This window comes from Cyprinus carpio, chromosome B19 (genome assembly GCF_018340385.1).
Source record: "Cyprinus carpio isolate SPL01 chromosome B19, ASM1834038v1, whole genome shotgun sequence".
Lineage (NCBI taxonomy): Eukaryota > Metazoa > Chordata > Actinopteri > Cypriniformes > Cyprinidae > Cyprinus > Cyprinus carpio.
In genome coordinates, this window is record NC_056615.1 from 11,434,619 (window position 1) to 11,458,600 (window position 23,982).

Below are 23,982 nucleotides of genomic sequence, written 5' to 3' on the forward strand. Positions count from 1 at the left end.
TACAGAGGGTTCTTGCACCTGACCCCTTCCCTTTTTACACTGTGGACTGACACAGATTAGCTCTACGATCACATTTAGTTCAGTGTCCATCACAATGAGCTCTCCATGTCAGCACTTAACAGTGGAATGCAATACTGCAATTAAAGGTTTACCTTGCAGGAAATTAAAACATCTCTGAAAAACGCAAATCAGAGTGACAGATTTCACCCTTCCAAATTCCAAGAACTTCAGAAAGTACTAAATGTCTAATGCTATTTAAAATCTCTAAACTTCAGTTAAAGTTCACTGGACTAACTCAATACCACTCAAAGCCTTTTAAACTAGTCATACTGTTGTTGCTGAGCAATCAAACATGGCTGAGGAAGGAATGATTAAGTCTCAGCAAGGCATATTTTCTACAGCACTGATTCACTCTCCTGCTCCTGGAGGTCTCTGACGCTTACCACATCCGTCATTTCCTCAGCTTAACTCCTTCTCACTTCCACCTACACCTCTTCACTCTCACACTCTCCTTTCTTTCACCACCCTCAAGAGGCATGAGTAAGAGAGATACAGACATTTCATCAGACGGTCGGGGAGGAAAGGTGAACTCGAGCAGCCCACTCTGCGGAGTAAGAGCTGACATGTCTCTCCTTATTCTCTTGCCACCATCACAGAGTACGTGATGAGAAGAAAACAGCAAGAACATGTTGGTAAAAAAGGATTTATTAAGAGGGAGAGCTTTCACCCTGCAGTAACACAGAAATTAAAAGTACCACACACTTCTCAACAGATTTTCCTTGCATTTTAAACAAGCATACTCAAGAGGAAAGACTTCAGAGAGCGTGTATAATGAAGTGACATGTTGTGTGAAAATGTTCTTGAAAACCTCTCTAAACAAACATTAGCCTAAAAGAACTGCACAATTAACTGAAATCAACTAAAATCACTATGCCTTAGTGTGTTATCAAAGTAAATGTAAATATGCGGAATGCATTTCAGAGTGAAGCACAGCACTGTTCCTTTATACGCAAGCAGCTCAAAATCTGGTGTTTTCAGTGTCTCATAGTGGCTGGGTTTGCATTGGGTTTAATATTGATATACACTATAAACCAAATTGTGCAGCTCCACAAACAAGCACCTTTTTTTTTTTTTTAAAAGTACTTTATTTGTAAAACGTTTTTCTTTTTCAAAAACATAAAACTCCATAACATACTATATATGTATATTTATAATAATAACATAACCAAAATAGTTACCCCATGCCACACACCCCCCCACCCCACCTGAACATGCACCAAATATTCATGAAAGTACTCTAATCACACATCACCATCAGAAGAACCTCAGCCGGAACAAGGAAATGAAAAAGGGAAAAGAAAAAGCAAAGAATAGAGGAAAAACAAGATCGAATGACACGTAGCACATTAACAATATAGCAAAGACATCCTTAAAATATAGACCTGAGAAACACCGTTAATCTGCCCGCTCTAGAGGAACATATCCTTTCAAGCTTGAGGGCCGAAACTATTTTAGCTAACCATTTAAAAAAATACTTGGAGGTGACTTAGATTTCCATAAAACAAACAAGAACTTTTTTTGTTTTTAATCAGAAAAAAAATTGCAATTTGATTTATTTCCCCACATCCTGCAACCCTGGCTTGATGTGATTTACACAATAAGTACATGTTCCTGGAACATCATCCTGCATCATCTGCAAATCACTGTCCACTGAATTCAGGGGTAGGGTGGTTGATTCATGAACACGTCATATTTGGGTAAACCACATGGTGCACATCATAAGCTTTGCTATACCTTGTTTACATATCGAAAAAACAAGATATAATCATCGTGCCACATGAGGTAGGTAGGAGGGCTGAGCCCTCTCTATCTAAGACTGAAACTTTAGAATCGTCTGTGGCACACAAACACAGTGGTTCGCACAGAATGAAATCTGATATTGCAAATGATGAATACAGTACACACAAAAATACACAGTTTACTAACTCTTTTCCTACCTTGAATTCCTGAAGCTGCTGTTTGATGACCTCCACTTCTGTCCCCACGACAGCCTGTGTGTTCAGCGCCTCCTCTGCTCGCCCCAACAACCCTTGTAGGTCAGCTAGACGGCCGTAGAACTCCTTCACACGCTCTTCTGCTGCCTCTATGAGTGCCAGACGGTTCTGGCCCCGCTCTGCCAGCTTGCCTGCCTGTCTGCTCAGGGCTTCAGTCTCTCTTCTGAGGGCCAGAAGATCAGGTGAGCTCCCCTCTCTACGGAGCATAGTCGTGCATTCTCCACTGTGACTCTCCAGCTCGGCACGGAGTGCGTCGAGTCGACTCAGGAAGCCCCTGACAGCATCAGCCTGTGAGGCCAAGGAGTCAGCATCCCGCCCCACAGGGCTAAGGCTGTCCAACTCATCATCCAAATCAGCCAGGCGGGAGAAAACATCTCGAACACGTGACTGGACCTCTCCCACACCTTGCAAGCGGGACTCCAAGGATGAGCAGCATTGCTCAGTCTGTGGGGGAAAGAGAAGAGACACATGCAGGTAAATGAAGCTGAAATTGTGGGTCATACCTACGCAGTAGACCAATCATACGATTCTAAATATACTGGATAAACATATTAATATAATAAGTAATAATATTTCATAATATGACTATATTAATATACCTGAATATGAACATATTTTAATAATTTCACTGTTTTGGTTTAAGCACATATTGTCAGTATGGTCACATCCCCGAGAGCTTTTAACATAAAGCCCTGTCAGTTTACTAAGAAATGCTATGTTCTTGGGAAGAGAGTTTAAAATAAAAATATAGGTAATTTCCATTTTTGAAATTCCACTTTCCATCCTGTCAGACTGTAATGTCCCCTTAACTAACTAAATGCAGTTCTAGTTTTAGCAATGGATTTGATCACTTTTCTGGTGTTTTTGGTGTTATCTGGTTTCTAAATTTAAAAATGAATAATCCTGTTTTATAACAGTTTTAAAAGATTAGTAAGTGATATCAAAATTAATTTCTAGTTGATGTGGCTGACTTGCAACCCCTCAATAATTGACAGATAACTTTATTTCTGTACTTAAAGGTTTTATCGGATTAATTGTTTTGCTGTTATGTAAATACTTTGGTAAAAAATTACAATAAAAAAGTTAGTTGTCTGAGCTTGACCACAGCATATTTCTGAAAGTCTGCTCAACACATTTATAGAAATACACTTACAATATAAGTACATTTATTTCAAAAAATAAAATGTTCAGAAACAAATGCATCTTAAATCATGAATACAAGCTATTAAAAATGAACAAGACAAATCTAGACCAATAGCCAGAAAAAGACTGTGTCTTATTTCAGCACACACCACATGAGCGCAGACATAAACTACAAATCAAGTTATATATAACATCCCAACTACCGCCTAAGTCCTGACACACTCCAGAGGCTCCTGATCATATGCAGATTCTCTCACCTTCTCAGTAACTTCTTCAAACTCTTTTTCCGTATCACGAGCTTGCTGCAACAGCCTCTGGCCGCCATCTTCGCCGGCCCTGGAGATCTCGGGCGCATCCTGCAGCAGCCCCTGAGCCAGATTTCGTAGGTACACCACCTGCGGCTGTACAGAGTTTAACAGTTCCTGTTGGCTACGCAGACGCTCCAGGCTTTTGTTGCTACAAGCTTGCGGCCCGAGCGCCTCCTGAACCTCGATCTGATGCTTGGCTGCCTCGAGTCGTCTCTCAACAGCCAGTCTCCCATCTTCAAACTCCTTCAGTCTGCTTCCCAACTCTTCTAGCTGAGCCGTACGGCCCTGTAGTCGCTCAGAGAGACCGTCTATCCTGCGATTAAGCTGGGCTTTTTCATCCCTCACTTCCTCTTCACCAGTGCAGCTCTGTTCCAGCAGCTGATCTGCTGCCGTGTTCAGAGATTCTAAGAGAGGGCGACGACGATCCAAGTCCAGACTTAACTGTCTAGCCTTTTGCAAAGCCTCGTCTAAGGTGGCGGGATCCAGTGATGGGTGGATCTCCGCCTCCCTTTCCTCACATTCTGCAACCCAAGGTACAAGCTCATTGCGATGTTGTTGGTACAGCTCAGCACGGGACAGTGTCTCTTTTATTCGACTGTGTTTATTAGAGGTTTGTTGGTTCATGCCCTCCCAGTCTTGCCGTAAGATGTTTAGTCGAGTCTGTAGGGCTAATCGCTCATCTCCAGCGGGGAGGGATGCCAGTAGAGATGCCCCCTCAGCCTGGATGAGCTCATAGGATCCACGTTGTTGTGCTATGGCTCGCTGGAGATCCTCTTGTTGGGCCAGAAGGGACTTTAGAGCATCAGGTTGGCAAGGAAGGGCTTCAGAAGCCCCAGCTGTGTGATTCCCAGCCTGCCCGTCCAACCAGCTACGAAGCTCGTCAAACATCTGCTGGAACTGTTGAGTGCTGGACAGGGCGGCCTGCAGCTGGGACAAGCCATCAGCTGAAAGACAGCAGTGAGGGGGGCGGTTACTAATGTACATGCACAAAACCGCACATTACAGTAGGCGAACAATATTGGGTAAAAACTGACTTTGCCAAATTTAGTTTTTCTGTGATATACACTCCGAAATAAAAAGACACAGGAGTTTTGACTTGAGTAGCTATATTTGGAAAGAATTAATAAAAATTTTTTGGAGAGTGCATCTGCATAAAAAAAAATAAGTCAAGTGACAAAAATGGTAATTTACTGTAAAATTACAATACTAACGTATTGAAGTCTTAACTTCTTCATTTCCAAACTGCAAACTGTTACTCACCAGCCCGTTCTTCTAGGTTTTTGAGGGGGCCGCTCACACTCTCCAGTCTCTTGTGTAACTCATCTCTGAGATACAGTTCGGCCACAATTGTGCTGAGCTCTGCACACAGCTGCTCAGCCTGGGCCAGTTGACCCCGTCTCTGTTCCAGCTCAGCACGGATCTCCCCAGTTTCCTGAAGCCTACGGCGCAGGGCATCAGGCTGAGCGCTTAGAGAGGCCTGTGCATCCAGCCTCTCGCTTAGATCGGTCACGCTCTGAGACAGCTCTCTGAGCAGGGCCAGGTAGCGCTCACTGGTTCCCTGCGCCTGGTCGATCTGCTGCGAGCGGCCGGTGAGACGAGAGGTGAGGCCTTCCCATTGCTGTGAAATGTCTGCCAGCTCCTGCCTCACCTCCTCTAGGTCCTGTCCATCTCTAGAACCCTCATCTCCAGACGGGGAGAGGATTCCCTCTGCCGCTCGAGACAGCTGGTCAAACTGGGGTTGCCGTGTCTCAAACTCACGTAACATGAACTGACAGGATAAAGAAAGAAATTTAAAGTGATTTTGGTGAAGCTAAGTTTTGAGAACAATCAGATTTTTTTTTATGAAAATCTGAGGCATGACCATTTTTTAAATTCTGTGTGTAAAAAAAAAAAATACAGCAATGCACTTAAAACAGAAGAATATAAGCAACTATAGTTTTAAAAACTTTTCTTTTTTGATAAAAGATTTGCAAAGATTTGCATGAACTATTTTATGATAACTTCATTTATCAAAAACTGATTTGCCTTTTGAAGTAGGACTACTTCTATTAGTTATTATATGACAGTGTAACACAGACACTGTCAATGTGTTTAAACTGTATTTAATAATCTGTATTTAGCGATAGACACCTATAAAGTGATATTTATAGATTTGTTGTCCAATCTGTAATTTGGCAAACAAAGCAAGAAGATTAGTTTACCTGCACTTGCTGTTTCTGTGTGTTGAGCATGTTGGGGTCGATACTCAGTGGGCCTAATACGCTCATCATCAGCTCTTTCTCTCGTAGCCATGGTCCTAGCTGACTGGCTGCTGCAGCAAAACTACCCAGCCTATCAGCACACGCTTCCAATTCAGTCTGCCTATGTGCTGCAGTCTGATTGGCTTTTGTCCACCGTGAGTCTAGGAGAGAGAGAAGTATCCCGAATCTGAATGTATTAATAAATATACTAAAACACAATAGATTAAAAAAATGCCTGCACAGGCTGCACTTTGACAACACATGGAACACCAGAATAAAAGTTCAGGATATTTGATCTGAAGGTCAGAGCTTTTCTTGGAGCATACATTATTTTCAGCCTTCCATTTCCTGCACCCAGCTCTCGCCTTGTGACCAGCAAATTAAAATTAATGTACTATTCTGTTGTTATAGTTAGTTATTAGTACAGGGACAAAGCTCATTACATGAAAATGAACTTAAAACACATCACTGACCGATGTCTTCAAGCTGACGTTTCCAAGTCTCAGCATCAGGAGAATCAGGATTATCTGTTATTAGCTGATTGAGAAGGTTTTTTAGATCCTCCACTTTTCCAGAATGGTCGGCAAGCTCAGTAAGTAAAACCTGGACACAATGTAATCACATGGAATGATGGCTAGGGCTACTGTTTTAAGGGGTCATGAACTGAGAAATTAAAATTCCCTTGATCTTTTGACATATAAGAGGTCATTGTACTATAAAAACATCCTGTAAGTATCAAAACTCAGAACGATGTTGTTACTCTAAAAACAGCTTATACTGAAGGCAGTCTGCCAAAACGACAGGTTTTGTAATGTTCTACTCTATGACATAATACTGTGGATAAGCATTGACATCAGAATAAGAAGATTGACATCACTGCCTGTAGGGCTGCACGATTATAACAAAAATCATAATTGTCGATTATTCCCTTGAAATTGTAATTTTGATTATTAATTATGATTATCACAATTTACATTAAATGATGTTTATACCATTGTTTGATGCAACTGCATGCCATATTTTTATATGAAAATAAACAAGCAGAAAACATTGTTACTGAAAAACTTAGTTTTTTATAGTTTTAAGCCTCAAATGTCAACTGTACATCGGATTGGTTTCTTCTTTAAATTATAAAAAAAGTAAAAATATGAATAGTATTATAATGTTATTCTAAAACTAAAATTATAATTGGAAAAACACTTAAGATAACATGTAGAAAGAAAAAAACATATCTTAAGCTTAGAGAATAACATATGTGCTGTGTTGGAAAAGAAAGAGGAAAGAGTGGATGAACTTCATTTTTAATGAAGTTCCAGACTGCATCAGTGAGAATTCGACACCCAATTCGAGATTTTCAAAAAGACTGAAACTTAAAGACGATGCTGTGCCGACTATATTGGATCCAACAGTCATGTCGCAACACACAAGTTTGAGTAACTGTTTTTATTACGTGAAAAAAAGAGGCAGTTCATGACCCCTTTAACAATCCTTTAGAGAACTATGGCATAACATTAAAGACAAAACTAAATTACAGAAAATGAATTGCCTGATTACAGATAAACTATTTCATATATATTCTGCTGGGACCTGTAGTTTGATACCCTTGTTACAGATGTATTCAATTTTCTCAAAAAGTTACCTTGGTTTCTTGGGCTTGAGCACGCACTGCCTCTGGCCGAGAAGGTGAGGCGGTCTGCCCTTGTGCCAGGCTCTGTTCACGGGGGCTCAGCCACTGGATGAGTGCCTCAGTGCTCTGCCTGGCCTTCTGCCGCAGGTCAAGAGAGGCCTCTTGCTTACCCTTCCTTTCCCTCATGTCACTGCCCAGCTGCTCATACTTGCAGTTCACATCTGCCACTGCCACCTGGATCTCAGTCAAGTCTGAGGGTAAGAGTGAAGAAATGTTGACGTAAGTACAGTCCCAGCAGGCCAATGACAAGGCCACATAGTTATAAAACTGCATCATGTTTGTGCTATTTTTCAAGCAATGAGGGTTAGATTTTGACTGTAGTAAAATCCATTCAGCTGTGAAGAACAAAATATGGAGCTCTGCACATGATATGCAGAACATAATATGTTTATTGTGGCCACAAATTAAGAATATGCTCGACGATGTCATGTGGACATGTTTTATTAATTCATGCCCTTGTTTGATTAATTAGTTGCTTTGTTTTAGGTAAATCATTGCCACATTTTACTAATCTGTTTACATTTATTTAATTTGGTTAATAAAAATGAGAAAACAAATTGTGGCCACAGTTTTTCTAAAAAGAGGAACAAATTAGCAAGCTGTTGGAACAAATTCTTAAATTCATGGCAACAACATACATATATATATATATATATATATATATATATATATATATATATATATATATATATATATATATGTCATGACTCATGTGTGAAGTTCCATAAACACCCCTTTAAAAGGCAACAATATTAATTATTTTTTTTACATTACTCTTATTGTATTATACTATTGTAGTTTTGTTGATGCACTACAATGGAAACCAATACATTGAATATTGACAACAATGACTGGACAAACTGATTACTTGCTAAATGTGAACACAGTGTTAACAGTCCTTTGTACCCAATTTATGTCCACTGTCAGTGTGAAAGAAAGCCTAAATGATTGGACACATTGGTCATATGCACAAAGACAGATGACACCAATCTGCACATACTCTGAGAGCAAACTAACAGAACAGGACAAGAAGCAATGCAAAGAAAAATAGGGAGAGTGAGTAAAAGGGTGAAGAGGAATGGAAAACAAATGGAAATGTTTAACAGAGAAAAGCCTCCAGTGAGGTGGATGCTGCACAGCTCACTGGCTAAAGGTGTGGAGGAAGCTCACCTTTACAGGTGTGAATGCCATTAACACTGTTGGGGCTGGAAGCACCATTGAGCTGGGAAACACCTGGGAGAAAGACACACAGACACACGCTCAGACAACGCCACAATAATTCACAAGCATGCTGGCGCAGCACACACATACACAAGCAGCTAGACATACTTAACACAAAGGATTTAGACACAGAGACATATATACAAACACAATATGCTGAAAATTAGTAGTTTGGAAGGTGGCAGATGCGACTTTGGAAGCACAAAAGGATTTTTTTTTTTAATAATGTACCAGTTGCTCTTTTCCATGCAGTAACAAAATTAATTGGAAAAGGGTGCAATCAGGAACACAAATCAAGCTTTTTGCTCATACTTCACATATATTCTAGTAGGGTTCTTACTAGTTTTGAATGACATGAAGATGAGTAAATGATGACAGTTTTCATTTTTGAGTGAATTATCCTCTAAAAGTAGTGATTTGGAGTCCAAAAACATTCATAGTGGAAACATGAAGTACTAGCTACAGACAAAAATGGAGCCCTGGCCCTGAACCTCCACGATGTTTGTTTTGCATACCAGTCTTGTTCTTGGGAGACGTGATGTTAATAATCAAGTTCTCCAGTTGTGAACTGGTCTTGTTCAACTCCTGAACTTGGCTTCCTTGGGTCTCCCATTCTGTGAGCAGATCCTACAAGTAGATCCATGAGACGTGTTAATTACCTCACTAAAAACAGAAACTGATGTCAGAACACTGTAAACAGAGAGAACTACAGTCCTACTTTAAGCTGCTGTGCTCTTCTCTGCAGGCTTTCTGTGCTTAAGTTAGGCTCTTTGGCAGGAAGTTGTTCTTGTACTGTCTGCAGCCACCTGAGGAGCGAGCCAGAGCGAGAGCGGAAATCTGCCAGCTGCTGGACGCAGCTCTGGATGGAATCAAAACTGTGAAGGACACAGGAAAAAGTTAGATGAATATCAACAAAAAAAGATTCAATTTTGTTAATGGTAACACAATGCTGGCTCCAATGAGGCAACTTGCTCCATGTAAAATAAAACAGCTTGTGTACTCAGTTGTCAAATTAATTATTCCTTTCTTAGTTTAAAATGTTTTAATGAGGTAAAAATTCATCGAAACCACCAGAAGAGTAAAATCTCTTGTAAAAGGACACAACCAGACATCTTTGACCTCCTATTAATATGTCAACACTGTATGCTATTATTTTAGGTCATGGTGATAGATCAGGACATTGTGTGCAATATTAAGTAGAGCCAGACTCCACTCCAGACTCTTAATGTGGACAGCATGCCTTTCTACCATTGTTAGCAGCAGTTAGGGTCAGAAGTCATGTCCCAACATGTTACCCTTTACATTCAGTTTATACTACAATAACCCCACTTCCCACTCACAAGTATTCCTAGAGATATGTGGAGTGGATTTAGACTTGAGCACATGACCGACTGTTTTATGAGCCGTCTCTGAGGACATCTGAAATGCTTGGAGCCCCAGTCTGGCATCTTAAGGAGGGATGCGGCCAAATGGTTTCCATAACGGCGGATACAGTGGTGTCAAACTGGGTTAGCATGATGCTATTTTTTTATGGCGCAGACTATTCTGACCCTATCCATACTGTCTTTATTTTTGTCACATGTCAAATGTCAAAGCAATTAGAGTTGGCAGGGCATCACATTTCAAGATGAAACTCTGACACACAGAGGAGCTTAGAACAGACTAACTATTCTACTCATGACTGTAACTGCCATAGACATTAAGGGGGACGATATTACAATATCCTGAATATTTCATTACAGCAATAATTCTTTTTCCGTTCTGGAGAAAGAAGTTAAATGTGGAAGACAGGGTTATTATTGCTAGCTAAAACCATTTAAAACATTTTGTCAACTGAATAATAAAGTTGAAATAAAATCAAATATAAATCTTAGATTAAAAAAAATAAATTAAACTAAACAAAAATCAGATGTTGCTTTGGCAAATAATTGAAATAAGTGTAAAATATCTTGAAGAATTACATTCACTAAACTGAAAAAAATAAAAATAAAACATTTCACTAATTATTATTATTTAACTTGACAAAAGCATCTTACACTACTAAAAACAAGTAAATTTAAATTAGCTAATTCAAAATATTAATAACATTTATAATCATACAAAAAAACGATACTAAAATAACACTGGTTTAATAAAATGTTTTCACAACTCTTTCCACTGACCTCTTATTGACATTGGATTCCAAGCGTGAAAAGTCCTCAGAAACTTCTTTGGTTGTGTCCAGAAGGCTTTGTGCATTGGCAAGGATCCCAGACTTGCTTAGGTCTGAACCGAGCTCGACAAATGACTTTAATTGACTTGACTCTTGGGTAATTTCTGATCTCACCTCCTTTAATGGAAAAGACAGAATTGATGAAATCGGACTTCAGCCAATAAACATGGAATCTTTCAGAAAGTATGGAAATCTGTGGCCAAAGATGTCAAAAACCTAATTCTCTAACCTCTATGGTCTGTTTGTAGTCATCCACGCTGCAGTCCGGTTGGCCTACTGGGCTGAGAGCCCTTTCTCGACTCTGTGTAAAGCTGCGGAGGTCTGCACTCTGGCGCTCAAAGCTCTCCAACTTGGGCAAAAGTCCCCGCAACTCAGTCTCTCTTGTGGTCTGTTTGGCCTGGGCCGCTGTGTAGCGCTGACTCAAGTCCTGTAGTGCCCCCTGCAGGCCAGACGCTGTCGATGCATCTGCAGACTTCAGAAGCTTGGATACAGAGTCCAGGGTTGCATCCACGCTGCCCTGCCTTGAAAGCAGTTCCTGACGTAATTTCTGAGGGGGGAAGTGCCATGTTTGAAGAAAACACAATTCCTGGTTAAGGAAAGTTTTTTTTATTATGTCTGATACTGATGATTGTGATGGTACGTTTAACAAAATACCTGATTTTGTGTCAGGGCATCCTGAACTGCTTGAGCAGTGGGCTGGACTGCGCCAGGTGATAAAGGTAGTCCATCTAACCACGCCAGCAGTGCTTTAAGTCCCTCCTGAACGCTGACTGATTGGGCAACAGCGGTTTGAAGCTGTTCAGCTCTCACTGACACTGAATTAGACAGGGTTTCAAAGCGCTTCTCCAGAGTATCTGAAATGACCAAGACCAATTCAACATCTCCATAAATGCAGTCTTGGTGAGCAGATGTTTCAAAAACATCTAAAAAAGTTTTCAATGACAGTGCATGTCCATACTTGCATGGTGGAATGAACCTACAAAATGACACTCTTTCAACTAAGTTATCTGCTGATATTGAGAATGAAATTACCTGTAAGATTGTTAATATCTGCATTTTTGAGAGTTGGGGACTCCTGAGTGCTGACCAGCTCATTTCCTGCCCTCTTGACCTTCTCAAGCTGTACCGAACGCTCTGCCAACTCATCCTGCAACAGCTGAGAGAAGACAGCAGAAGAAAGAAAAAGGTGATTAATTATGATGATTCCTAAGAGTATAGAAACTACATTTTGCTTAGGAGATCATTTCCATTAGTTTATCCATCCGGTAATATTGTTTATAAGCTTTCCTCCAATATTTTAGCCAGAAAAGCATTAATAATCCAACCTGTACAGTACTGAGAGTATGCTGCAATGTCTGAGTGTCCGTTTGCTCTCCACTGGGTTTAAATACACTCTGATTTTGCTCCTGAGTGCTCAGCCAGGAGCCTAAAGAACCAGCCTCATCTTGGTAGTGTTGGAATCGTTCCAGGAGACCTGAGAGACGGGTGCCAAGTTCTGAGGACTGAAAGAATGAACACACAAGAGTCAGTATGTCTTCAGCCCATTGCTGACTGAAAGAATACAAAGCTGTTTTGTACCCACCTTGCTGTGTAATGAACTGTAGCGCTGTGTGGCATCTTGGAGCTTGCCACTCACTAGGTGTCTGGTTTCCTCCAGAGCTGGATCCGTACTGCCCACCTTCTCCAAGGCCCCCTGGATAGAATCCAGAACCTTCTGCCCAGAGATTGTCACAAAGCGTAGATCAGCTTTGTGACAGATGACATCTTCTGCAAGCTGTATAATACACAGAAACACATTCTTATTATTTTACTTTCCCCACAAAGTAAATGTATTATGTTAGACACCACCATATTTTGATACCTTTTTGTGCTCCTCTATCCTGTCTTTTAGACCCTTTGCATCAGTTTCCCCTTCCCCGAGTATACGTAGTTCTTGTTCACTCTGATCCAACCATGTCCCGAGGTTCCCATGCTCCTGCACAAACTTGGCAAACTCATCTCTGAGGGCATCTGTCCGCCTGAGCCTGTCCTGACAGTTCTGAAGGCGCTCCTGATGCTGACTCTGTAGTTGTTCTAGTTTTGCCCGTAAGCGTTGTTTCTCCTCTGGTGGCACACTGGAGTCAGGTTGTTCCAGGAGAGAGTGGACAGACTGGGCCACCTGCTGAAGGTGAGCCTGTTGAGCTTGTAACTGTTGCAGCTCAGTCTGATGGAATCAACAAAATGCAAAACTGAATTGAGTTGCCATATCGGTAAAACTGATAATGATCAACATCTATTTAAGAATCTGACCTGAAGCATGTCACTGTGAGAATTCAGAGCATTCTCTGGTGGTCCAGATGAAGGGGTGTCAGTGACAGTGTAGCCAAGTGACCTCCTCTTCGAGTCATCCAGTGATGACAATTCTCTGAGAAGTGTGTCTATTTTTTCCTGTGTCTCCTGCATCTGCTCTTCTGCTTTAGCCTTGGACAGAAGGAAAATACGATAATGAATAACAAATGCTGACAAATTAAAGAGAATAAAATGTGAACTGCTTACTTTTTGTGTGTTCTGCTGCACTGTTGTGACAATGGCAGTGTCTACTTTAGCTAGTGAAGAGCGGACTGAGTTTGTAAGTGAGCTGTGCTGCTCTTTCATTTGTGAAAGAGTCCCCTGTAGTTTGGCCCTCTCTTCAGGACTCAAACTATCACCCCGATCAGACAGGAACTCCTCCACTGAGCGTATAGTCTCAGTCAACTGGTCACTTTTGGTCTGAAGGTCCTTCTCCACCTCCTATAGTTATAAGGGTTAAAAAAAACAACAACAATTAACCAAACATTAAAAGTAATGTCTTATGTAAGACATTGTGTAAATAGCTGCATTAAATAAGCATCAGATGTGTCTCTTTATCGCACCTTAAGCTCTCTTTGCTTCTGCTGTAACTCGTTCACATCATCTGACTCAGTTCCAACTCTCTGACTGGCCAGAAGGCTGGCAGCACCAGCCAACCACATTGTGAGATTCTCCAGTTTTTGAGAGCATTCTGCCTTCTGCTGCTGCACAACCTACATCCACGGTAAGAAAGGAGGTAAAAACAGAGATAAAGATTTGCATTTGATCAGTTATAATCATAATTCTCTTAAACTTCATCATATTATTCTTTTTACCCCACCAAACTCTCACACTTGCCAGATTTCACACAAAGTAAAAAACATACACTGGTTGAGCATGATGTGTCCAAATTCATCACACAAAGCACCAAAAAACAAAAAGATCACAACAGGCCAGTGAAGCAGAAACATTACATACAAAGACCTTAGGACAAATAATCAGCTAGATATTAAACTCGGCTAGATATTTTCTTCTTGTAGTATAAAGAAAGGTTAAAAAACAAGCAAGCTATAAAGTGAGGCTGCATTTAAATCTTTAGTGCTTTCCAAATGTGTCTTCTGTGGCAATCTGTAAGAGCAAGGCAGACAGGTTAATATACATGTTATGTTCATTAACACGCAGCTAGCACACTCAAGTTTGAAATGCAGGTGGCTGTAGAACAGAGCTCAACAATAAGGAATTCTATTGATTTAAGGTAATGTTATCTAGCTGGATAACATACATGAGTTTTTGTTGTAAATACATTATATAAAATGGAGTTAAAAAAAATAAATGTTTTAGGCATTAGACTTTAGTGTAAGACAACTAAAATCTAAACTAAGGCTTGACTTAGCCAGCAGACAAAAGTCGTTATTGTTGAGTCCTGCAGAAGCATTACTGAAACAACAGATCAGCATTATTATAGTGCTGTAAAATTAACCGAATAAGTAGACCATACTGATAGTTACATGCATGTGAACATTATTTTCATTTTTCAAATGCAGCATTCGTGCTAATAAGTATTCATGCATGCATCAGTAGTGTGGTTAACTGTTACCACAAATGTTCTGTTCTTTATGCATTAGAAGTTTTCCTTTATCTCAGTTGAATGAATGTGAGTCTGTTGAAAGCAAAATTGAATATTCTTGTTTTTAATTTGGCAGCACAAGCATTTATTCTTCTGTTTGCAAACCTCTCTATCCCTTGTAGTTTGTTTCTCTTTTTCCATTTTCTCTTCTTTTTCTTTCTGTTCTTTCATCATTCGTTCGTTCTCTCTGGCCTGCTGGGCTGATAGTGCCTCTGCCCTGGCATGATTGAGACCAACAGCCTGGTGAAAGACCCTCTGTAGCTGCTCCAGTTGTCCAAGGAGATGCCTGCTCTGATCAGGCAACAGGTCCTGAGCATGCTCAGAGATAAACACTTGAATATTGAAAGCCACATTGCTGACTTCACTGGATCGGGCAGAGAGGGAGTTCTGCAACATCTGTAAGGGGAAAAAAAGAATGAGTGTGAAAAAGATGCCATCACTGTAACTACTAATGTAAATATGTGTACTGTAAAAGCTATATAGGATACCGTCACTGTTGATGTCTTACCTTGCACAGCTGTTGCTTACGAGTGATCTCAGCCACCGTTTGTCCATCTACCCCTGTTTCTTCCTGCATTTGCATCTCAGTATCCTTAAGCCAGCTAAGAAGTTTGTCAACTTGCTCTTGTAAAGATTTCAGCTGACTGCTTACAGCTTCCTATAAAAACATATAAGTCACACAAAGAGATTTAAAAGAAACTTTTCTGTCATGAAAAACAAACTCTCTTAACTAAGTATAGGAATTTTTATTACATTTTGTGCATCACATTGTTCTCGCAACCCCTGCAAAGTATTCTGGGCAAGGTCCCTGGCTGCACTGTAAGCCCGAGCTAAGCTTCGCCCATCTTTTTCCAGGGCTATAAGCAGCTGAGGTGGAACATCCTGAGGGGAAGACTCCAGCAGCTGTGTGGCTGCTTCAGTCTTCTTGTGCACTTCTGGTTCCAAGTCACTAATTTCCAAAAAAAGCATCTGAAAAGATAATTAAAGGAAAAGGCAGCATGTGTAAGCTTAGAGAACCTGTTAAATTTGCTACATATCATACATTTGCTGTTATACAAATATTTACCTCTGTCTGTTTGATTATGTCATCAAGTGTGGAGAGACTTCGACCAATGGACTGTTGCTGTTGCTGTTGCTTTAGGCGGACCTCAATGTGTCTCACCATGGAAAGCAAGGCCACAATCTGTTGGTCATGTTCTAAGCACTCTTGGCGAGCCAGTGAGGACTGAAAAGAAAAGATTAAAAAGAATCGATTTGCAGTAAACAATATACAAAAACCTCAAGAAAGATCTTCAGAACTACTGTTTACCTTGCTAGCTCTTGTAGTGTCTTTGCTTTTTTGTTCAGTACTCATTTGAATTGCTCCAGCCTGCCTTTCCACTAAAGCTTCTGCATATTCTTCCACCTTTTCTTTCTGTTTGGTATCTGACTCTGAGATCACCTCCATAAGGGGTAGACCAGAAACTTTTTGGATAGAAAGTTCATCTGTGGCTTCATAATCACTGAAAGGGGGCTCCTTGGTTCTTTCTTGATGAACTTCACTGCTTGCCTCTTTCACTGCTGTTTTGGTATTTTGTAAAGGAGTACACACTTCACTTGATAGAAGTGCTTTGGAGTCCTTCATTACTGGGATATCAAAGACACATTTGAGGGGTACTGATTTAGCAATTTCACGGCTGTCAGTCACTGCAGTGCTTGATGGCAAGGTCACTTCAATCACAGGGTCTTCTAAATTCTGGATTAGAACCAGTTCTTTCTGGTTTATGTCCACAGTGTCATCAGATGTTTTCATAGATGGAATATTCTGATTCATATCATCTCCACTTAATCCCGTGTTTGTATGCTTGTCATGCTGATCTTCTTCTGGTTTTTGAAGCTGTGCTTTAGCTGAGGAGCATGGATCAATATCAGACCCAGGTAGAGGATTCTCTGCAATGTTTGGCACTGACCTTTCAACCCTTTCATTAATTTCTTGCCCCGTCTGGTGTAGTTTGTTGTCTTTCTTCTTACTTTGAGGGGGCTTAGTGCTTGTCTTCTCTACAACAGTTTCCTCTTGGGTGGTTATGCGGTATTCTCCAATACTAGCTACTTGACGCATCGCTTCTAATTCTTCAGCAGCTTGTTTTTCACTCACTCCTCGCTCAAACACCTTTCTAAGAATACTTTCCTTAGCTTTCATCAAAAGTATTTCCTTCTGTGCCATTGCCTGACTGGCTTTCTCAAGTTGCTTCATACTTTCTTTCTCATCTGATTGATTGCTTTGAGGTTGGACCTCATGGATCACCATCTTATGCTCTTTCTCAGTCTCATCATCTATTTTCTCTACACCTTCTGTTTCAACAATACACACTTGCTTAACTTTTTTACTTTTGCTTTTCTTCTTTCTCTTCTTTTCTGATACCTCAGTGCCAAGGTCCTTGGAGACCACAACTGCTTCCTGACTCTGGTCTGTTTTTGCCATGTAAGTCGTGACACTTTTCTGTGTCTTCTCTTTTTGTTTTTCATTGGTTTCATGATCAGTATCACATTTGGGGGTCTTAGTTTCATTATCAGTTCTATCATCCCCTATTTCCAAATCTCTGCCTTGTACAGTCTCATCACTCCCTGTCAAAGGTGCAGTGCTACCACTTCCATGGGTTGTCTCTGACTGCTGTACTGCAACCAACTTTTCTTTGTCATCTTTCATAATACGCTTTTGATTAGTGGTAAAGCCATCTTGTCCATCAACCTCTGCTTTTTCTATAGGTGAAATTCTGGCGGAGGTTTCTGAAACTTGTAGCTTTACATCACTTTCCATTTTAGCTTGCTTGCCATTTTTTCCTCTGCCTTTCTTCTTTCCTGATACTTTAACTGGCCTTGTGGTTGTAGAAGCATAAGGATCCAATCCAGTCTCTTGGCTGTCCTTGATTTTCTCTGGTTTGTACTGATCTTTTTCTAACTTGAAACTATGCCCCTCTATTTGCTCTATAGATGGGGTTTGTTCCTTGTTTTGTAAGCCATCATCGGTATCTGAGAAACTGACTTCAGAGATTGCAGGTTCACTTACTGTCTGCCTTTGGATCTCTGTCTCTCCTGTTGTTTGCTCGGTAGATGGGACTTGTTCTTTGCTGTTATCACTGCTTTCTGATAAAATGGCAGTAGTAAATGCAGATACATTGACTGTGTGTCTCTTGATTTCCATCTCTGTGGTGTGGTCAAGTAAAGCTGTTGAGTTCTCAACTTCCAACTTTTGCCATTTGAAATCAGACATCTCTTCAGGTTGCTCAGGGATTTGGATTGGCTGTGATTTGATATGTTCGCTTTCTGTGGGCTTTATCTCTTCAATGGCCTCCTGAAGTCTTTTTTCTGCTTTCAAGGTAAATTCTGTCAGAACCTTCAATGATGTATCATTGCTATCCTGAATCACGGCATCAACAAATTCTTCCTTACTTTCTAAGTCAGGACGGATGTCAAAAGATTCAAGCTCCTCTTGTTTCCGAAGATCTGCATCTTTTATTTTAGCCTCTGTAAGATACGATGATGGTGGTGATGGTATACTCAATAGACCTTTCTCAAGTGACATTTTATTAGGACTGACATGCTCCGATATCATCTCAGGAACAAAAGAACTAGAAGTTGCTTTCATTGAGGAGGCTGATATTTTAGAACTTTTCTTCTCATGTTCATCTACAAGGCCCATGCTGTGTTGAAGTTCTGCAGCCATTTCAGTAGAAATAAGCCCATATTCAATCGCCTCAGTAATGCTGGAGACCTTCTGTCCACTGGCTGGATTGAGCAACCCCCCTTTCAAGAGTTGATTTGTGGCAATACATTTAGCCATGTCTTTGTCAACTAAGCCTTTATTTATAGCCTCTGGAAGAGGCAAACGCTCTCCAGTGTAAATATTAATGATACCCCCTGTATCTGCTTGACTCTGCAATACTCTCACTGCTGGTATGGGATCTATTTGGCCTGTCTTAATTGCCTGTGGTAGGGTCATCATTTCATCAGTTTGTTTATGCGGAACTCCCCTGAAAGGTCTCACTTCAAGGAATCTTTGTCGTTTCTCAATGTCAATTTTACCCTGGTTTATCAGCTCAGAGTAGGACACAATACAAGCTTTATGAGGATCCAACAATCCACTTTTCACGTTGGATGAGTCCATAGCTTTATTTGCTGTTTCTGCAGCTAGGAGGCCTTTAGAAACCGCTTCACTCAGAGTAATCCTGCTTTTTGATGCATCATCATAAATAGAACCTGTAGAAGCCTGAAGAAGTGAAGTGTTTTGATCCAAACTTCTTGGTTCTTGGCCTTTGAATTCCTTTTCAAGTTCCATCAACTTTGGAGCAACTGTGTGATCTATGAGACCCAGTTGTAGAGCATCCACAACAGCAAGGCGAACACCAGAGCCAGGATGCACAATGCCACCTTCTGCAACCTGCTGGCATAAAATCGTCTGAGCCTCATCCTGTCCAATTAACCCAGTTTGAAGGGCTTGTTCTAGTGGGACAGCATTTTTGGTTTTTGGGTCCACCACTCCTTTCATTTGTAACTGTAGCGCCAACTTGGTTTGCACTGCATTTGGATCTGAACATTTTCCCCGGCATGACTTTTCCAGTGCAAGAAGCTTCTCCTTTCTACCCTCTTCAATCAGCCCAAAGTTGGCTGCAAGGGTAACTGATAACTTCTTGTCTCTTCGTAGGTCAACTATTCCCCCTGACACAACCTGGGCTTCAAGGAGACGAGCAGCCGTATCAGAATCCAACAGGCCTGCCTCAGCAGCATCCCTTATTGAGCAGTGCCGACCATGCTCCACATCAAACGCACCGGCTAAAATCTTTTCTGAATGAAGCACACAGGCCATTAAGTCCTCATCCAACAGGCCTTCTTGCATCACATCCTCAACACTAAGTGATTTACAGGCATTAATATCCAGAAAACCACCAAAGAGACCAGCTTTTTCCATAAGCTTAATAGCAGTGTGCCCTGGAAGCAAACCCTGTGCCACAGCTTCATCCAGAAGAACTTTTTGGCCACCTACAGTTACAAGACCCCTTTGTTGCAGTTCCAAAGCCATACTCTCAAGCTTCACATCGTCATCACTGAGTTCCACTGACAAAGTCTTAATTTCTAAAGGGTATAATTTCTTATCTTTACCAGGTTGTTCAAATATCCTTTTATTTTCCTTGTGTTCAACGATTTTCTTCGGTTCATCTGACTGCTTTGCTGTCTTGGCATCATCTGGATTGACATTTAGCTGATCATACTGTCTTACATTTACAGTATCTTGATGTGAAGTACGTGCACTGCTTTCACCCTTTTGTTCTGATATCTTTAGAAATACCCCACTATTATCTGCCTGTTCCAGGTCAAGTGTTTGTTTATTTTCAGATTCATTTAGTGTTGAATCTATAATTTGATTTTGAGAGGGTGCCCCGTTATCTGATTTAGTCTTTGGTAGGGTTGAGCTTGTTTGAAAAGGCACTGTTAAGTTGAGGCCTTTCCCTGTTGAGGGTGCAAGATACTCCTCTGTCCTTTCTATAGTTTCACCCATATCAGTCTTCTTGCTGGCAATTTTACTTATATCAATCTTGGGTTCTTCATATTGTCCCAATGACACAACATCCTTTTGCCAGTAATCTTCTTGTGAAGGTTCCATAAAGGTTCTTTCTGAGACTGCCAAGAGTGGAAGATCTTCCTCTGCTTTTACTTTAGTCTCACCTATTTCAGTGTTCTTCCAGTCAATTTCATCTTTTTTAATCTCAGGTTCATCACATTCTCCTGACAAAATTTTCTCTTGCCAAACCTCACGTGAAGGCTCCATAAAGGTTCCTTCTTTGCCTGTCAAGGGTGCAAGATCCTTTTCCTCTCTATCTATTTTCTCTCTCACATCAGCATTCTTCCCGGCAACTTTACCTTTTAAAATTGTAGATTCATCACATTCTCCTGATGACAGAACTTTCTCTTGACAAACTCTATGTAAAGGCTCCATAAAAGTTTCTTCTGTGCCTGTTAAGGGTGCGAGATCTCCTTCTGCTCTTTCTATCATCTCACCCATACCAGTGATCTTGTAAGCAATTTTACCTTTCATAATCATAGGTTCTTCAAATTTTCCTGATGACAGAACTTTCTCTTGCCAAACAACTTCACGTGTAGGCTCTATAAAGGTTATTTCTGAGCCTGTTAAAGCTGCAACATCTTCTTCTGGTTTTTCTTTTGTCTCACCTATGTTAGTCTCTTTGCTGGAGGTTTCATCTTTTTTAATCTTGGGTTGTCCTGATGAAAGAACTTTCTCTTGTAAATTGTCTTTATTTAATGGCTCTACAAAAGCTCTGCCTGCATCTGTCAAGGGTGCAACATCTTCCTCTGCTCTTTCTATCATCTCACCCATACCAGTGATCTTGTAGGCAATTTCACCTTTTATAATAATGGGTTCTTCATATTCTCCTGATGACCGAACTTTCTCTTGCCAAACAACTTCATGTGTAGGCTCTATAAAGGTTATTTCTGAGCCTGTTAAAGCTGCAACATCTTCCTCTGGTCTTTCTTTTTTCTCACCTATGTTAGTCTCCTTGCTGGAGGTTTCATCTTTCTTAATCTTGGGTTCTTTATATTGTCCTGATGATAGAACTTTCTCTTGTAAGTTCTCTTTATGTAAAGGCACTATCAAATCTCTAGCGGTGCCTGTCAAGGGGGCAAGATCTTCCTCTGCTCTTTCTACTGTCTCACCTATATCAGTGTTTGTCCAGGCAATTTTACCTTTCAAAAACTTGGGTTTTTCATGTATTCCTGGTGACAGAACTTTCTCCTGCAAGTTCTCTTTATGTGAACGCACTATAAAGGGCCTGTCTTTACTCGCCAAGTGTGGAACATCTTGCTCTGCCAGTCCGATACTTTCACCCACATTAATGTTACTGCCCCCAATTTCATCTTTTTTAATCTTGGGTTCTACATAGTCTCTTGATGACAAAACCTTTTCTTGCTGAATCTCTTCATTTGAAAGCTCTGTGATGTTTGTTTTTGTCAATGGTGCTAGATCTTCTGTTCTTTCTACTGCCTCTCCTATATCAGTTATCTTGCAGGCAATTTTACCTTTTATCTTGGGTTGTTCATATTCTTCTGATGATAGAACTTTCTCTTGCAAAACTACTTTATGCAAAGGCTCTTTTAAGGTTCTGTTAGTCACCATCAAGGGTGCAAGATCTTCCCCTGCCATTTCTACAGTCTCTTCCATATAAGAGTCCCTGCAGGCAATTTCATGTTGTGAAATTTTGAGTTCTTCATTTTTTTCCTCTTCAGTACCACTCATAGCTTTGCTGTCCAGCATAACTCTAACGTTGTCAGAAATTTGGAGTTGGACTGGTCTGGCAAGGTTTGCGGTTTTGATATCTCTACAAATTAATTCTACCAATTCTGGTTCTAGTAAGACTAGGCGTTCTCCTGAGTGAGCATTAATGTAGCTGTGTGTCATCACTTGACTGAGAAGGTGGTTTTGAACCTGCTCGTCTGACCTGCCTTCCTCCGTGATGGAAAAGTCATAATTGATATCTGCATGTGAGGCAGGGGGTGATGAAGAATAGGCAGATCCAGAACTCAGTCGCTTCATATATAAGGAACTTGACGGAGACACATGCGGAAGGACATCTTGAACCTGGATGTGTTTTAGGATCTCCACTGCCTGTGGCTTAAGTATCTTCTCAGCTTGATGGAGAGGGACCACCTGTCCACTCTCAGGCAGATATACTGCACCAACAGAATGACGTTTTCTCAAGGCTTTTGCAGCAAGCTCTCTATTGACAACACCCTGCTGAAGTGCCTCACTTACAGGAAGCAGCTCGCCTGATTCTGGCCACATTATTGCCATAAAGGACTGGAGAGATTCCAGTACACGCAAGGCTATGCGAGGAGAGAGAAGGTCTCGTTTTATGGCCTCATCCAACTCTAGACGCTCCCCACTGACTGGATCTATTATTCCTCCTGTTTCTAGCTGTCGTGTCATGAGGGTGCAGGCCAAGTCCTGATCCATCAGGCCATGCCGGACAGCCTCATTAACAGTCAATCTGTGTCCCGAGCGGGGGTCTGTGATACCACCAGCAAACAACTGAGCCTCCAGAAGTCGAACTGTGACATGCCGGTCGATAAGCCCCTCTTGAACAGCTCGGAATATTCCCACCTTTCTGCCAGAGCATAAGCAGACAGTTCCTCCTTGCTTCTGTTTAACTGGAAATAAGCGCAGACCCTTCTCCTGATTGAGAACACATCGCTGTTGAAAGTCAACCAGACTTAGTTTTTCTGCTGTATTTGGATCAATAAGTTCTCGCCGGTGAAGACAGGATTGCAGCTTTTGACAAAGATCAGGGGATAACAATCCCTTTTCCCTTGCATTATCCAGGCTGACCATTTCTCCACTGGAACCAGACTTCAGGCTGCCAGTGCTTATCTGCAGCTCAAGTATACGGAGCCCCACCAGCTCCTTTATGACACCTTCTTTCATAGCAATGGCTACAGGTAAATCCTGACCCTCTGCAAATTTTACTGTGTTGACAAGACCAAGGGCATGCTCTAACTCTTCCAGTGATTGGTAGGTATGTTTATCAATCAAACCACTGGAAAGACTCTTATCTAATGACAGTTTATCAGGGGAGTCGGGCTGGAATAGACCACCCATGACGACCTGTGCCTCCAACAGTACATGACAGGTGTCTTGGTCTATGAGGCCATGCTGTGCTGCCTGGAAAATTGGAAAGGTTTCCATGGTGCCAAGGTCAATTACTCCAGCGATGATTTCTTGGCCCTATGGAAAGAAAAAAATCATACATTTTAAAAACACTTCTTATTTGAATTTGCAGTGTATTTTTATTCACAGTTTAATTGGGAGGGAAAGAGAAAAATGCCCACCACCATAGCTGAAGTAACTTAAATCAGCATAAAAAGCAATCATCTTGATACTAACATTCATGCATTTATTAATTCAAAAATGAACAAAAATACCAAGTATCATCTTCTTTATAAACATTACATTTTGAACATGCAAAAAACATTTGGCAGCACAGCACTGCATTGTCCAAAACAAAAAAAAAATTGCAAAAATGCACAAACTGAACATTTAAACTAAGAGGCCAAAGAAAAGAGAAAATGGATCTTGAGAACATATTGCTAGGTCAGAAAGAAAGCAACGGTAAGAGAAAGCAAGCACTACTTACC

The 23,982-nt window shown here is 40.9% G+C and overlaps 1 protein-coding gene across 22 annotated transcripts in view; it reads right to left on the bottom strand.

Moving 5' to 3' along the window:
* LOC109112237 (microtubule-actin cross-linking factor 1-like) overlaps positions 1-23,982 on the bottom strand; it is a 159,815-nt gene that overhangs the window by 44,463 nt on the left and 91,370 nt on the right. For 21 of the 22 annotated variants that reach the window (XM_042745267.1, XM_042745277.1, XM_042745281.1 and 18 more), the window contains 24 exons: positions 16,109-23,572; positions 15,866-16,024; positions 15,553-15,768; positions 15,308-15,457; positions 14,905-15,195; positions 13,757-13,906; positions 13,401-13,634; positions 13,155-13,325; positions 12,727-13,068; positions 12,448-12,639; positions 12,191-12,367; positions 11,898-12,021; positions 11,520-11,719; positions 11,095-11,412; positions 10,816-10,982; positions 9,372-9,528; positions 9,169-9,280; positions 8,603-8,665; positions 7,385-7,623; positions 6,219-6,348; positions 5,707-5,906; positions 4,766-5,273; positions 3,455-4,449; positions 1,998-2,498 (listed from right to left, as the gene is read on the bottom strand). In XM_042745267.1, coding sequence (XP_042601201.1) covers positions 1,998-2,498; positions 3,455-4,449; positions 4,766-5,273; positions 5,707-5,906; positions 6,219-6,348; positions 7,385-7,623; positions 8,603-8,665; positions 9,169-9,280; positions 9,372-9,528; positions 10,816-10,982; positions 11,095-11,412; positions 11,520-11,719; positions 11,898-12,021; positions 12,191-12,367; positions 12,448-12,639; positions 12,727-13,068; positions 13,155-13,325; positions 13,401-13,634; positions 13,757-13,906; positions 14,905-15,195; positions 15,308-15,457; positions 15,553-15,768; positions 15,866-16,024; positions 16,109-23,572 — 13,260 coding nt within the window. The remainder of the gene's footprint in view (positions 1-1,997; positions 2,499-3,454; positions 4,450-4,765; positions 5,274-5,706; positions 5,907-6,218; positions 6,349-7,384; positions 7,624-8,602; positions 8,666-9,168; positions 9,281-9,371; positions 9,529-10,815; positions 10,983-11,094; positions 11,413-11,519; positions 11,720-11,897; positions 12,022-12,190; positions 12,368-12,447; positions 12,640-12,726; positions 13,069-13,154; positions 13,326-13,400; positions 13,635-13,756; positions 13,907-14,904; positions 15,196-15,307; positions 15,458-15,552; positions 15,769-15,865; positions 16,025-16,108; positions 23,573-23,982) is intronic. The other variant, XM_042745279.1, reaches the window with a different exon arrangement.